General features: G+C 41.9%; 2 protein-coding genes across 2 annotated transcripts in view; both read right to left on the minus strand.

Moving 5' to 3' along the window:
* Positions 1-344: 344 nt before the first annotated feature.
* Positions 345-1,781, minus strand: LOC106088322 (uncharacterized protein DDB_G0281497). Its single transcript, XM_013253784.2, has one exon. The coding sequence runs from the start codon at positions 1,689-1,691 to the stop codon at positions 1,209-1,211; it is 483 nt and encodes a 160-aa protein (XP_013109238.1). The 5' UTR covers positions 1,692-1,781; the 3' UTR covers positions 345-1,208.
* The window catches only part of LOC106088320 (mitochondrial protein C2orf69 homolog), a 33,816-nt gene continuing 20,310 nt past the window's right edge, over positions 345-13,850 (minus strand). Inside the window, exons 7-8 of the mRNA XM_013253782.2 lie at positions 2,173-2,338; positions 345-2,107 (exon numbers count right to left, since the gene is read on the minus strand). Coding sequence (XP_013109236.2) covers positions 1,782-2,107; positions 2,173-2,338 — 492 coding nt within the window. The 3' untranslated portion in view covers positions 345-1,781. The remainder of the gene's footprint in view (positions 2,108-2,172; positions 2,339-13,850) is intronic.

Consider the following 13,850-nt stretch of genomic DNA (forward strand, 5'->3'; position numbering starts at 1 on the left):
GCAAAAAATAAACAGTGTGCGATTTTTAACGTCAACTGCGACTATTTTCGTGAGCTTGATTCTTCTTGTGAATATGATTTTTCATGTCAGCGTGATTTTTTTCGCGAGCCGTGTGATTACTTTGATAAGCGTGATTTTTTCAACGACGACTTCGATTGCGAACGAAGATTCCGTTTTAATGCACACATGCACGCACATTTCTTGTAACGCACACACTTCTACCGGGAACTAAGAATATTGGTTACGGATGTTCAAAAGGGTTTAATTTTGTTTTGGAAATAACAATAGAATCTACCTTAATGAGTTGAATTGAAGTGAAACGCATAAATGCAATTTTGAACTGCTAATTTTAAAAAGGTACTTTTTTAAAGTTATATTTTAAGTAAGCATTTAGATATTTGTATTCGCCAAATTTATAATTACATCCTCTATATACTATTTGCAAGTATGTTTACCTAAATACAGTAGGTAATGGAGTATATTAAATAACTGTTATTAATGTACATATACATACACACTACCACTGATTTGGATTTTAATGTTATAATCACTTATTCTCTACGAACATATTATATAAATACTTTTGTTGTTGTTGTTTTTTTTTTAATTTTATGTATGTTATTTTAGGTATATCCTCGTTCTTAGTCAATTTAAGCTTTATCTTAAGATCTATGCGTATCAGAAAACACAATACAATTTCTGACCGTGGTTTCTGTATCTTTGCTTTGGAACAAAGCGTAAATTAAGCAAGGGTTCTTGTATGATTTTTAACGTACGTATGTTTCAAAAGTTGAATCCTTGTTGAGGAGCAATTCAACTTTGGCGTCTCGGTTATTACGCAATGCCTCCCACAATGAGGACAATAATAAACTTAGTAGTCATATAACACGTTTTCATAAGCATCATCAAGACATATTCGTGCTGGTGTAGAAGTGATTAAAATAATAGGAAATTATAACTGTATGTAAATTGAAGTCGAGATATTACATGAATGATCGAAAATTATAATTATATGTTAAACAGAACTGAGGTATAAAATAATAATAAAATATCGTAAAATCTTATTGCACTCAAACAATGTGTTAGTACACATATAAAAAATATGTAATGTTATGCATATTTATACATTTTACAATTGACGAAAAAAGATAAACAAACCTCATCTCAGAAAATGTAGCTGCTTTAATTACACTTAAGTGTGAAGAGATTCAACGGCACAGAGTATAATACAACTTTTGTAACTTACGTTTTGACTTACACTGATGGTTATGATGGTGGTGATTGTGATGATGATTGTTGTGTGTGATATTGTTAGAGGATACGGAAACGTTAGTCATGTTTGTTGCGGTCCCGGTTTGATGTTGCGTTGTGTGCAGCGGTGTGTGGACGCTGTTCAAAAGCATATTGTAATTAGGACGAAATCTTTGCGAAGTGGTATGATAGGGCTGATAATTAAAAAACTGGTGCTGATGATTAATATTTACAATTGGATTGCTAGCTAACGGCGACGTTGATGCAGATAGAGAGACTGAGGAGGACGCAGCCGAAGCCAGCGCTGCTGCGGTTGATGACGATATGAGAGCAGCGGCGGCTGCCAAGCCACTGGTGGACGTTGAAGAGGCGGCCGCCACTGCAGAAGCAATGCAGTGCAAGATATGATTCTGTTGTTGATGCGAATTTTGATGCTGCATCTTTTGTGGCTTGTGTTTCTGCGACAGCTTATGGTGAAAACTGTGATGGTGATAGTGATTGGATCGTCGGCGGTGATGATGGTGACGATGTCACTTTTCTTCATTGGCTTGGGGTGGGAGTTGTGTTGCATGCGGCTGATCATTATTCTGTATGTTTGTTTGAGTTGTAACTTGAACTTGGTTGATTTGGCCGGGCTGAAGTTGTTGATTCTGGCTATGAATATGTTGGCAGAATGCCTGGAGTACCTCAAAGTGTGTCATCAAATTTGCTGTTTGGCTGTCATAGTGTAAGTGGCGTGTTATCTGTGCCCCTAAACGCCGCAGTAAATCAGTAAATATTTTTTCCTCTTTTCGTATCCAAGGTCGCCGATCGTCCTGAACTTGATAAGGTGTTAAATGGACGTGTATGTTTATTGCTGAATGCGGATTATACCATGTTTACGTTATAATCATTTATGAATAAAGCAAATAAGTAACTTACCCATTCTAGTTAAAGTTTCTAGCAAACTTCTAGATGTGATCCACGTATTTTTCTGGCCGCCATGACCTCCATCCAGCCAGTACATATCACTTATACGTGACAATAAACGTCCCATGGTGCTGTCATCAGGCGTGAGAGTTTTCAGATAGTGAAACTCATAAATAAACTATCGAAATAAAAAATTAAGTCCTTAGTTATACAGGAACAAGTCATGATATAGTGATAAGTTTTCTGAAAGACATTTAAATTAGTTTAAAAAAAGCTTCTTTCTTTTATATACATAATACCATTAAACAAAAATTATCTCGATTATCTAAGAGGTTTTAGTAATCATACTATTTAGAACAAATTACATTAAGTATACAACTGAAAATAAAGTCAAAGTAAAAAAAAAACGCCATAGATTTTCGGTAAACTTTATGTTGATTGTAAATCAGGAGGCTTGGTTTATATGACGATAGATCGAATATGGATAGTGGAGTCGTGTGTAAAATGTTCGGACCATACTTGGTATGAACGTTGGAAGACATAACAGAAAATATTTCAGTATGGACAACTACCAAACCAATTGATGCCCAATTTATTCATTGGTTGGTACTCGTGGGTGATTTTATTTATTTCTTAAAAACATAACAATTTCGTTTTTAATTTAAATCATATCAATTATTTTAATCGTCGTTATGACATTATATGTTAGCCATTCCACCACTTATTTAATTGCAAGGATCTTCGCTTGATACACACTACAGTCGTCGGGTAAACTTCTCGGTATGACCAGTTCTGGTTCTTCAATCTTCTCAGATGTGAATAGATACGGCACACTACTCAAAACGACGATATCGATATTGTGGGATGGGGATTTGTTGTATGGACCCCACTTACCCCAGAATGAACATAAGCGGAATTTGTAGCTGGAACACTTGGAGCAATGTAACTTAGGCACCGGTATAGGCAAGCTGTGGTCTACTGTTAAGTCACGCTCGAACTCCGGTAGACGGGATGACAGGACCTCAGTCACTTTTGGCGAAATAACCGTCACTGATCCGAAGAGATGCGCCAGAGTATTTAATGTCAATTTATTGTGCATCCTGGGAGTGACAGGGCAAGGAGGAGAGCCATTCGCCGCTGGGTCGCGAATTATCTGTGTGGTCGCCAGTCATTTGTGAAATTTAGCGATAAGAAGTCGAAGCACCGTAGAGTGAAACAGGGAGTTCCCCAAGGTGGGGTGATATCTCCGGCATTGTTTAACCTCTACCTATCCTCCATTCCACCCCCTCTAGGCGGCATAGAGATCGTATCATAAGCGGGCGATTGTACGATCATGGCATCAGGCCCCCCACCCATTATTGACATCTGCGATAGGTTGAACGTCTACCTCAACGAACTTGCCTCATTTTTCGCTGCAAGAAATCTGAAGATATTTGCCACCAAATCTTCAGCCACATTGTTCACTACAAATACGTGTGAAGTGAATACTGAGCTGACTGTGATGGTCGATGGAGAAATGATTCCGACCATCAAGTGTCCCAAAATACTTGGCGTCACATTTGATAGCTCCTACACATTCTCCACACATGCCACAGCAATTTGCGATAGTCAAAAGTAGAAACAAGGTCTTCAAGTTGCTTGCTGGCAGCACTTGAGGTGCAGACAAAGAAACCCTGTTGACCACGTACAAAGCAATTGGCCGGTGTGTGTTAAGTTATGCAGCGCCAGTGTGGTCTCGTCAGCTTTGTGACACGCAGTGGAATAATATTCAGATCTGTCAGAATGCCGCCCTACGAACTACGACGTGCTGTCTCCTCAGTTCTCATGTGGACCACCTCCATCAGGAGACATAGATCCTACCAGTGCAAAGACATGACTACATGCTGTCTAAGCAATATCTTTTGGGCTGTTATCGCAGAGACCATCCAAATTATCATCTTGTGGATAGATATCCACCGCCCAGAAGCCTTAAGTTAGATCTCCATGATTTAGAGCGTGAGGTTCAGCGCTACAAGAGAGAACCCCTAGATCAAGCGGCATATCAAGCAGGTGTAGACATCATTCATGAAGACACTCTTGCAGATGCGGTAAATGATTAGCGAGTGAATGTAATCCTTGGAGCACGACCGCCTCCCATTGCACTTGAAGAAATTGACCTCCTCTCCAGCGACCGCACGATACAAGTCACCTGTTTAACTGCCCAGCCAGACCCACTCGGCTAAGACCCAGATCCTTGTGGACGCACCCCATCTTAGTCGCAGAGCTTCTGGGTCTTGACACTCAACAGAATCAAGCAGACGATAGATAGAACACAACAAACTGCTACAACAACAACCAAAAGCCCGATGAAAAGACCAAGTGGTGAAAGACATCTCAAAACTTGATGTCAGAGATTTTAGAAGAAGCGCAGAAGATCGAAGCGCTTCGAAAGCTATTCTAAGTTCGGCTAATGGGACAAATGTTCTGTCATAGTCAATTAAAATGAAGTAAGTAATGGCAATATTGCAAAGTAGAGGAGACGACAGTAACCTCCTTGAGGTGTTCCTCTGCTGACACGTCATTTTAAATCGACAGATCCATGCTGTATTGCATCTTTTAGTTAGTATTAATACATTGTTGTTGTTGTTGTTGTAGCAGCGTGTTCCGCATTGCCGATGAAGGATTACATCGGGACTATGAAGGACTAATTCGGTGCGTACAAGCGGCTGCCATGGCATTGCCTAACGGTAGTGTTGATGTCCAGGATCCTTCTTGATTGAAGTCGGTTTTACATAATTGAAAGCACATTCAATGTCAAGAAATGCTATCATTGTATACTTGAAAGACTAAGGGAATGTCTGGCACGGAATAGCTGTGAGCACCACACAGGCTGGAACATTGAGGTCCTATCTGTGTAGTGCTCATTGCTGTTAAGAGAAGCTTAACTCCGATCTACCGGGCGCGTCCACAGGTTGCGGATAGTGGAATGCTCCATATGGAGTAGCTGCAACGGCAGTCGCGGATACTCAGCGGTATCGAGCGGAGAGTCTCAGTGAGAGGCCGGGTGGCACCGGCTCTTGCACAAATATTGAGTGCCTATGATGCTCGATATGACAAGGCGGGTTATTGGCGTCTTTAAATAACCAATGGTCACCCTTTTCCCGCGGCTTTCGGTCCTTTGGACCTGAACGAGCTTACTCATCTACAGGAGCATGACGAGGATCGCCACCTCCACATAAAAATGTGGATACAACAACAAAAACAACTAAGGAAATGTAATCCCAATCTTTCAACCACCGACTGGAAGATTGGATGAGGATGATGGTGACCGGAGACATGAAGCAGTTGTATTGTACGGATTCAACAAGTTGAAATTGAAGGTCTATAGATGCGGTGGGGTTGGAGAATCAGAAAGGCATCGAAACGGCAAGCCGGTTGAACTACGCTCAAGGTGTGCCGCAGCGGAGAAGCACGGAACTCAAAAAGTATTTCGCCAGCAGCAGCTAGTTAAGCATCTAAGGAGGAATCGTCCACACCGCAAGTGTCCTGAGGAAGAGTGGTTCCACTGCTTTCTCACCTGCCCCTGGATGCGTACAGCAAAAGTTGGGATATAGACCGCGCGTCATGCATTGGGTATATACTGCAGTTGTCGGACCTATAATGCTATATGGTGTTGTGGTCTGGTGGACGGTGCTCCAAAAGTCCCCCTATAATTCAATAGTCAACCGGACCCGAAGGGTGGCTTGGTTGTGCATCACAGCCGCGCTAAGGACGACACCATCTGATCCACTGAATTGAATGCTACATCTAATGTTTCCTTACATTGTGGCTAGAGAAATTGCTGCGACCACTGCCGTGAGGATAAGGGATCTTTCTTTTTGGTCATGTGGCGGCTACGGACACTGAGTTATCTTTGATACAATGTCCGATGTTCCAGGCAGTGTGGATTAAACCCTGCCTGAGCCTCTTTTTGATAAAAAGAACCGATTGTAACTACGATATCCCTGGTAATAGAAGTTACATAGACTTATATACGGATGGTTACAAACTAGACGACCAGGTGGGTGTACTCTAAAGTTCTAGAACTGGTCATATCGAAAAGGTTACCCGATCACTGCAGTGTGTATTAAGTGAAGATCCCTGCAATTAAGGAAGTATTGGAATGGCTAAGATATGTCATTACGACGATTGACATAAATATCTTCTCAGACAGCCATTAAATCCCTGGAGAACGTATTTCTGAACACAAAAACCGCCCTCGACTGTCGCAGATCTCTCAACAATATGGCTGAGCAGTTCAAAATTCACCAGTTCTGGGTGCCGGGCCACGGAGATGTCCCAGGGAATTGTAAAGTGGACGAGCTTGCGAGACTAGGAACTACCTTTCACATTCCATGGAAACTTTTAATTTATGGGTATGCCTCTACCGACACGAGCTAAGTTTTCAGGACCAGACCCGAAGGACAACGAATGATAGATGGTCACAAAGAGAGAGCTGGGAGCATTCCAAATTCCGGTGTCTCTGTGAGTCCTGTATCTCTGTTCTCACTCCCATGTCGTCTACTAAGGTTTCAGTTTGGACATGCGTTTTTGAGAGAAACTTTTTCATCTTGGCGGCGTCATTAAAGATATCGACTTGGTCGCAGAAAAGCTTCCAGGAGACACCATTATTGTATTCCTTGAGACGTGTGTAACACCCATTCCAACATACTTCCTGCTCTGTTAAAAAGTCTGCGGACCTCTTTCTCTATTTTGCCAATCTGCCGGTTATCCAGGTTTTTCTCGGGTTGATTTCCTTTCCCGAAGAGGAGAACTATATCGAAAGACTCCATCAGTGCAGTCGTAATCCTGTTGACATTGTTGTCAATGTCTTCTAAGCTTGGACAATCTAAATTATCCTGCCCAAGTCTTCTTCTGAGTAGTATTCCGAATTTTGGCCAGTTGGTTTTCAACTTATAACGGAAGCTTATCGGATTCGCCGCTGGCCGTGCTATTCTAAACCTAATGTAGCGATGGTCTGAGAAGGAATGTTCCATGGAGACCCTCCAATCCTGAACCTCATCGATTAGATTTTTCTAGCATATTGTCACATCTAAAACCTCCTCCCTAATCCTATTAACAAAGGAAGCGGTGTTACCAATATGTTGTTATTAGGTCTGCAGTATTTAAGATTTCTGTCAGGGCTTGGCCCCGCTAATTAAGGTTGGTACTACCCCGTAATGTTAGAGGCCACCGTAGCGCAGAGGTTAGCATGTCCTCCTATGACGCTGAACGCCTGAGTTCAAATCCTGCGAGACCATCCGAAAAATTTTCATCGTGGTTTTCCCCTCCTAATGCTGGCAACATTTGTGAGGTACTATGCCATGTAAAACTTTTCTCCAAAGAGATGTCGCATTGCGGCACGCCGTTCGGACTCGGCTATAAAAAGGAGGCCCCTTATCATTGAGATTAAAACTTGAACCGGACTGCATTCATTGATATGTGAGAAGTTTGCCCCTGTTCCTTAGTGGAATGTTCATGGGCAAAACTTGCATTTGCATTTATTTGTATTTACTACCCTACGAAATGTGGTAAGAATTCGCATCGCACCCTATTAGTACCTCATTTCCTCTCTGTTCTGCTTTCCTCACCAACCGTTGCAGCTCCGACGTAGGTGGCAATTTGGATATAGCTGCCATATATATGTACCACCTAAATTACACTTATGAATCCATAATACGCAAGTTTTGAAACGGGTTTGCCCGAAATTTGCTACATAACATTTTTTTGCACCTCTAACAACACATTAAATTTCGTTGCAATCGGTACAAATTTAGGTATAGATGCCTCATACACATTATTTTTTTAGATTATAAGATTCCCAAAATTTGAGCGCAATTGGAAGATGTTAACACATGCTGTTGTTTTGAAAATCTCAATGTTTTGGCTATTAGGCTACTTTGGGGACTTCGGCGACCCATATCTCTGAAATGACTAAAGTATTTGGCCGTGTCATACATCAAATAAAAGCCCACTCTCTTTTTAACATTTAATAGTACTGAATTCAATATAATGAAGCCAATGTCCCTAAAAAATTCAAGGTAACCCTTATGCTGATAGTCAGTCTTTCGTTTTTTGTTATTAAGGTAGTAGAGATCGCATTTATTATCAAATCATCACAAAAATTTGCACATATCACTTTCTAAGACCAAAAACAAACATTATAAAAAAAAAAAAAAAATCGGAAAAATCGGTTCAGATTTAGATATAGCTCGCATATATATAATTAGCCCGATTTACACTTAAGAGTCGTAACGACTCTAGTGACGACTTTTTCAGAAGCTGTGAGGACATCGAAGAAGATGACTATAGAATACCTTCTGTGTGTGTCCCGCAATGGCAGTCAGAAGGAGTTCCATTTTAGGTTCTCATTTCTTTGAGAACCTCTCTGATTTAGCGGATGTGAACATTCACAAGTGGTTGGGCTTTAAAGCGATCTGGATGGTTCAACGGTAGGAACTAGAAAGCATCTTCCTTCTTCTGTTCCTGTGGTATCACAATGGACGAAAATGTCTACGTGAGTCTGATGGCAGACTGCCACTTAAACCGGTAGACCAAAATTATTTGGTCCACCGCTTTGCAGTCACTGGCTAGAACAGACGTCTCAGTCGTTGTGTCCGTCATGACAGGTCACTGTCTAATCGGAAAATATGCCGACAGACTAAAAGTTGGCAGTAACGACTTTTGCAGAAGCTTTGAAGACATCGAAGAAGAATAGACTATAGAACACCTTCTGTGTGTGTCCCGCACTGGCAGTCAGAAGGAGTTCCACTTTAGGTTCTCATTTCTTTGAGGCATTTTTAAGCAATCTGGATGGTTTAACGGTAGGAATTAAAAAGCATATTCCTTCTTCTGTACCTGTGGTATCATAATGAACGAAACGTCTAGGTGAGTCTGATGGCAGACTGCCACTTAAACCTAACCTAACTATATTCATTGACAGTTACCTATATGTATGCAAATAGGTCGTGAAGGGCTGTTTCAGAGTCCTTGCCCGTACTATATGCATGCAGTTGCTGAGGCAGGCAATCGCCATGGATTTTTACCCTAAGGTATGTTTCTATTTACCTCTCTAGCATTCAGATAATGACATACTAATAGAAAGAAAATCTTTCGGCTTCCATGTGGAACGGCTTCCCTGCATTCGGAATGAAAATTACCTTTGTGTCTCTATTACCTATGTACGATGTCCTGATAGAAGCAGAGTATATCTCCCTTAGCCAAGGTTATGGGCCTATAGAATTTCTTGAAAAGAAATAAAAAGAAAACTTATAGCTTGTAAAGATAAGCTGGAGAGTTGTAGCAGTTTGTTGTGTTAATTTCATCTGCTTGATTCTTTTGAACATTTAGATCCAGAAACTCTGGGGCTAAGGCTGGATGGTTAAACAGATGCGTGTGGTCCCAGGTCACAATCGGGACGCACATCGGCACCTATCCTTCCTATGTAGGAGTTGAGACTGCTGCATCTGCCGGATCGTAATTGAGCCACAACTACTCTGCCGGAGGAGGTAAATTTCTTCAGGTGTAATGGGTGGCGGAGATGGAGCTGGTCCACGTGAGAACTAATGAGACAGTCCATCGTAGTTCGAAGAGCTGCATTCTGACAGTTCTGAATATTATTCCACTGCGTGTTACATAGCAGACGAGACCACACTGGCGCTGATGACATGATCGTACTGGGTGGGTTGGAATGGAGGATAGATAGAGGTTAAAAAGTTCCGGAGATATGACCCACCTTGAGGAACTTCCTGTTTCACTCTACGGTGTTTCCATTTCTTATCCCTAAATTCCACAAATGACTGGCGACCACAGAGATAATTCGCGACCCAGCGTTTCAGGACTGGCCAGAGGGACGTATTCGCGATACCCCCTATTTGTTTGGCATGACTGACCGTGTCGAATGCCTTCGATAGATCCAGTGCCACGACAACCGTCCAAGCACATGTCCTGGGCTGATTAAAGTCAGCTCGGTGATGGCATGCAAAGCAGTTGTTGTGCTGCTGATGTTCGGCTAATGGGAATTCTCCAATGAGGCTCGGGAGGAGTAGTCCTTCAAGCGTCTTGGCTGCTGGTGGGAAAAGGGAGATCGGTCTATACGACTCCCCCTTACTCGAGTCCTTTCCATGCTTCAGTAGCTAGATAACTCTGCCCATTTTCCAGACATCGGGTACTATAAGAGTGTTAAAAGACAAGTTGAGGAGAGTTGTAAGGTACTTGGCTCCAGGTAGATCCAGATTCTTCAGCATCAATGTAGAGATTCCGTCGGGGGCCAACGCCTTGGATGACTTGGCACCACATTCGTAACTTCGATATCAGAGGCCTATAGATCTATAAGCCTTACGTCCTTTCTACTAAAACCCATGGAACGTATTGTAGATACCATGATAAAGAGTAGGACATCCAGCGAACTGCTCAAATACAAACAGCATGCTTATGTCAAGGGAAGGTCGGTGGAGACTGCCCTGCACGAAATAGAAGAATCCGTGCATAAAATAGAAGAATCCTTCGATGCCAAGACGTACATTGGCGGTTTGCATTGACATCGAGGAGGCATTTAACAATGTGCGGATCGACACATTGATCCAATCCTTAGACCGGGTCCTTAGAGACTGGATAAACCATATGCTAAAGAACAGGTGGATAAAATTCCGGGTCCCATGACATAAATCTAAGGGAGAAAGTGGCACAGGGATCGCCGCAGGGGGCATTTTATCGCCACTTCTTTGGGTGACCACTATAAATAACCTATAACAGATGCTGACTGAGGAGGGATTTGAACCCGGCTGATGCGGACGATGTTATTATACTTCTTAAGGGTAATGATCCGAACCAGCTATGCAGAAAGCATGCGTCAAATCAAATGCGTTATTTAAATATATCATATTGATTTAATCTAACTTCCGATTTAAATCTTGAGCCCTTACCGAGCAAGTTCATATTGCAATTGTATAAATTTGGCAGATTAATCTTAAGAGTGGGTGAATTCATCCAAATAACTAATAATGCGTAGTAAATAACATGTAAAATTCGGCTCAACCGAACTTTGCGCCTACATATAGTGTAAAATTTTTAATTTTTTTTGTTGTTGTGGGTAGTTGGATAGCGATGCTTCAAAGGCACCAAAAGCCAGGTTATACTTGTAAACAATCTGCATGTAGACCCAGACTACATACAATGTACATAGCACCTCGTACACTCCTAAACCACGGGGAATGTAGATCAAACGATATTGGTCCAAGAAGAAGTGAAGAACAGCTCCACGACCTGGTGTGAGTGGCATAATTGTGGTAAATAAATCCAGAGCTGGCCAGTTATCCTTGCCAGGAAACTGGTACAAATATATAATTAGATATGAACGATCGCATACTATAACGTATGTACGATATATTATCATAGTTATCATCACAGTTATATCGATAAACCCTTAGTACTCCCAACCAGGGATAGTAATTACTATAAATTGATTTCCGCTTCCAATATAAAGGCAACGAGTGCCTTGTAAAGGGTGATTTTTTAGCTATCATCTTTTTGGCAACACTGGTATAAACAGCTCACGCACGTTTCGTGTTTTGTTTCACTGTCAAACACCTTCAATTTGGTCTATAATTTACCCATAAATCGTCTTACAAACGAACAACGTTTGCAAATTATTGAATTTCATTATAAAAATGCGTGCTCTGTAAAGAAAGTTTATCGCGCGCTTCTTCTGCTTCACCGACGGAGCTCATTTTTGGCTCAATGGGTACGTAAATAAGCAGAATTGTCGAACATTCTTGAACATTTTATTTCACGTTCGGAACCGGTCAATTGGCCGCGTAGATCGTGCGATTAACGCCTTTAGACAATTTTTTGTGGGACTTTGGTGAAGCTCATGTTTATGTAGACAAGCCCGCTTCAATTGACGCATTGGAAGACAATGTTGAAAAGAGTATGCCAAAATTGGACTAAGCGGATGGACCATTTGAGGCGCAGTTAGGTCAACTTTTGTATGAAATAATCTTCAAACATTATATTATATGGACCGTACAATCGATTAAAATAAAGATTTCCACCCTTTATACTTAAAAATCTAAAGCCTGTTTATAATCTTTACTTCAGCTGGATTAAGGTTCATCTTAAGAAACCATGGTTTATCAACATCTTTGTACAGACGGTGGCAAAATTGTCCTTTCTTCCCCGAGGTTTCAATAGGTAAGGTTGGGTTGAAAAGAGGGTGCAGATATTAATCCGCCCCATGCCACTGCGGACAAAATGCTCCAACGTCTCATCATCTGCCCCATATGCCCTACACATGTTATAACTTGCCGCACCGATTTTGCATAAGTCAGCTTGTAGTCCTATGTGTCCGGTTATGACACCAAAAGCTATACCGACCTTCTTCTGTTTTCCTTTCAGTAATAGCCACATCCTCTCACTCATCCCACTCTGTCCTTTAGCTTTGATCCATCCGTGAAACATGATCTTCCAGACGGCAATGCTAGGGTTCCGTCAGTCCAAGACTGTGCTACTGGCAGCAGTGCCTCGCACTTGAACTTAAGTGTCGACTCAGATACCCGATCAGAAACCTCTTCCCTTCCTTTCAGGTTTTCTATCGTCGCCTCGATTATACCGCGATGGTATGAGCTGAAGACCCAGTGGACTATCCTAGGATTCAGGCCCCATTTCGAGCCTACGGCCCGTCTACATAGTGCCCAACATCTGTGAGCCTTCTCAGTACGCTCCTGAATGTGACACTTCCAATTCCGTTTCCTTTCGAAGATCACACCTATGTATTTTACATTGTCAAATATCGAAATCGTTTTATTGAGGGAACGTGATGCGTCAAATTGGCCCAACTTCGACTTCCTCGTGAACAGGCATATTTCATTTTTTTCTGGGTTGACATTGAGAACCCAGGGTCCAGCCCAGTCATATTCCATATGAAAGACCCTTTCGGCCCTTCTGCATAGCTGGTTCGGATCCTTACCCCTAAGAAGTAACGTCCCAAAGGTAGCGGTGTTATTAATGTTGGTACTGCCCCACGAAATGTGGTGAGAGTTCGCATCGCACCCTATTAGTGCCTCATTTCCTGTCTGTTTTGTTTTCCTCACCAACCGTTGCGTAGGTGGCGGTGTCGGAGAATCAAAAGGCAGATAAAGTGATGTCAGATATGCTCCACCGTCTCCTTGTCTCATCACTATTGCTTCCGCCTTTAACTACTTTGGGGAAAATACATAATATAAATTTTTATGACAAATAACGCAGTTCCTCGGCCGAGTACCAGTGTAAGCATAGAATAATTGTTAGTTGATATGGTTCAGTCCAGAAACTTTATTCCGGGTCGTCCATGGCTCTTGGATTAAGGCAATATGAATCTTGCCCTTGCTGATTTTCACCAACAGAGCGTGAGTAGCTATCTCGCTCCGGTGGATGTTTCTCTGGATGACCTCAATTATTAGTCCTCCATTAGATGGGCTTCTTGGGAGTGGGTGACGGTCTCATCGTCTGTTCCCTGTTCTTTAGGCTGCATTGAGTTTCCCGTCAATGCACTGCCTGTTGTTTCAATATTAGGATCTTTGCATTTTCTAGTCTTCCAAATATTGGAAAATTCGGTAATGGTTCCATCAGTGGGTCCCTGTTCGTTAGACTGTATTGAGTCTACAGTCCCTGCACTTTCTGATGTTCCAATATTA

This window comes from Stomoxys calcitrans, chromosome 2 (genome assembly GCF_963082655.1).
Source record: "Stomoxys calcitrans chromosome 2, idStoCalc2.1, whole genome shotgun sequence".
In the NCBI taxonomy this organism is placed as follows: domain Eukaryota; kingdom Metazoa; phylum Arthropoda; class Insecta; order Diptera; family Muscidae; genus Stomoxys; species Stomoxys calcitrans.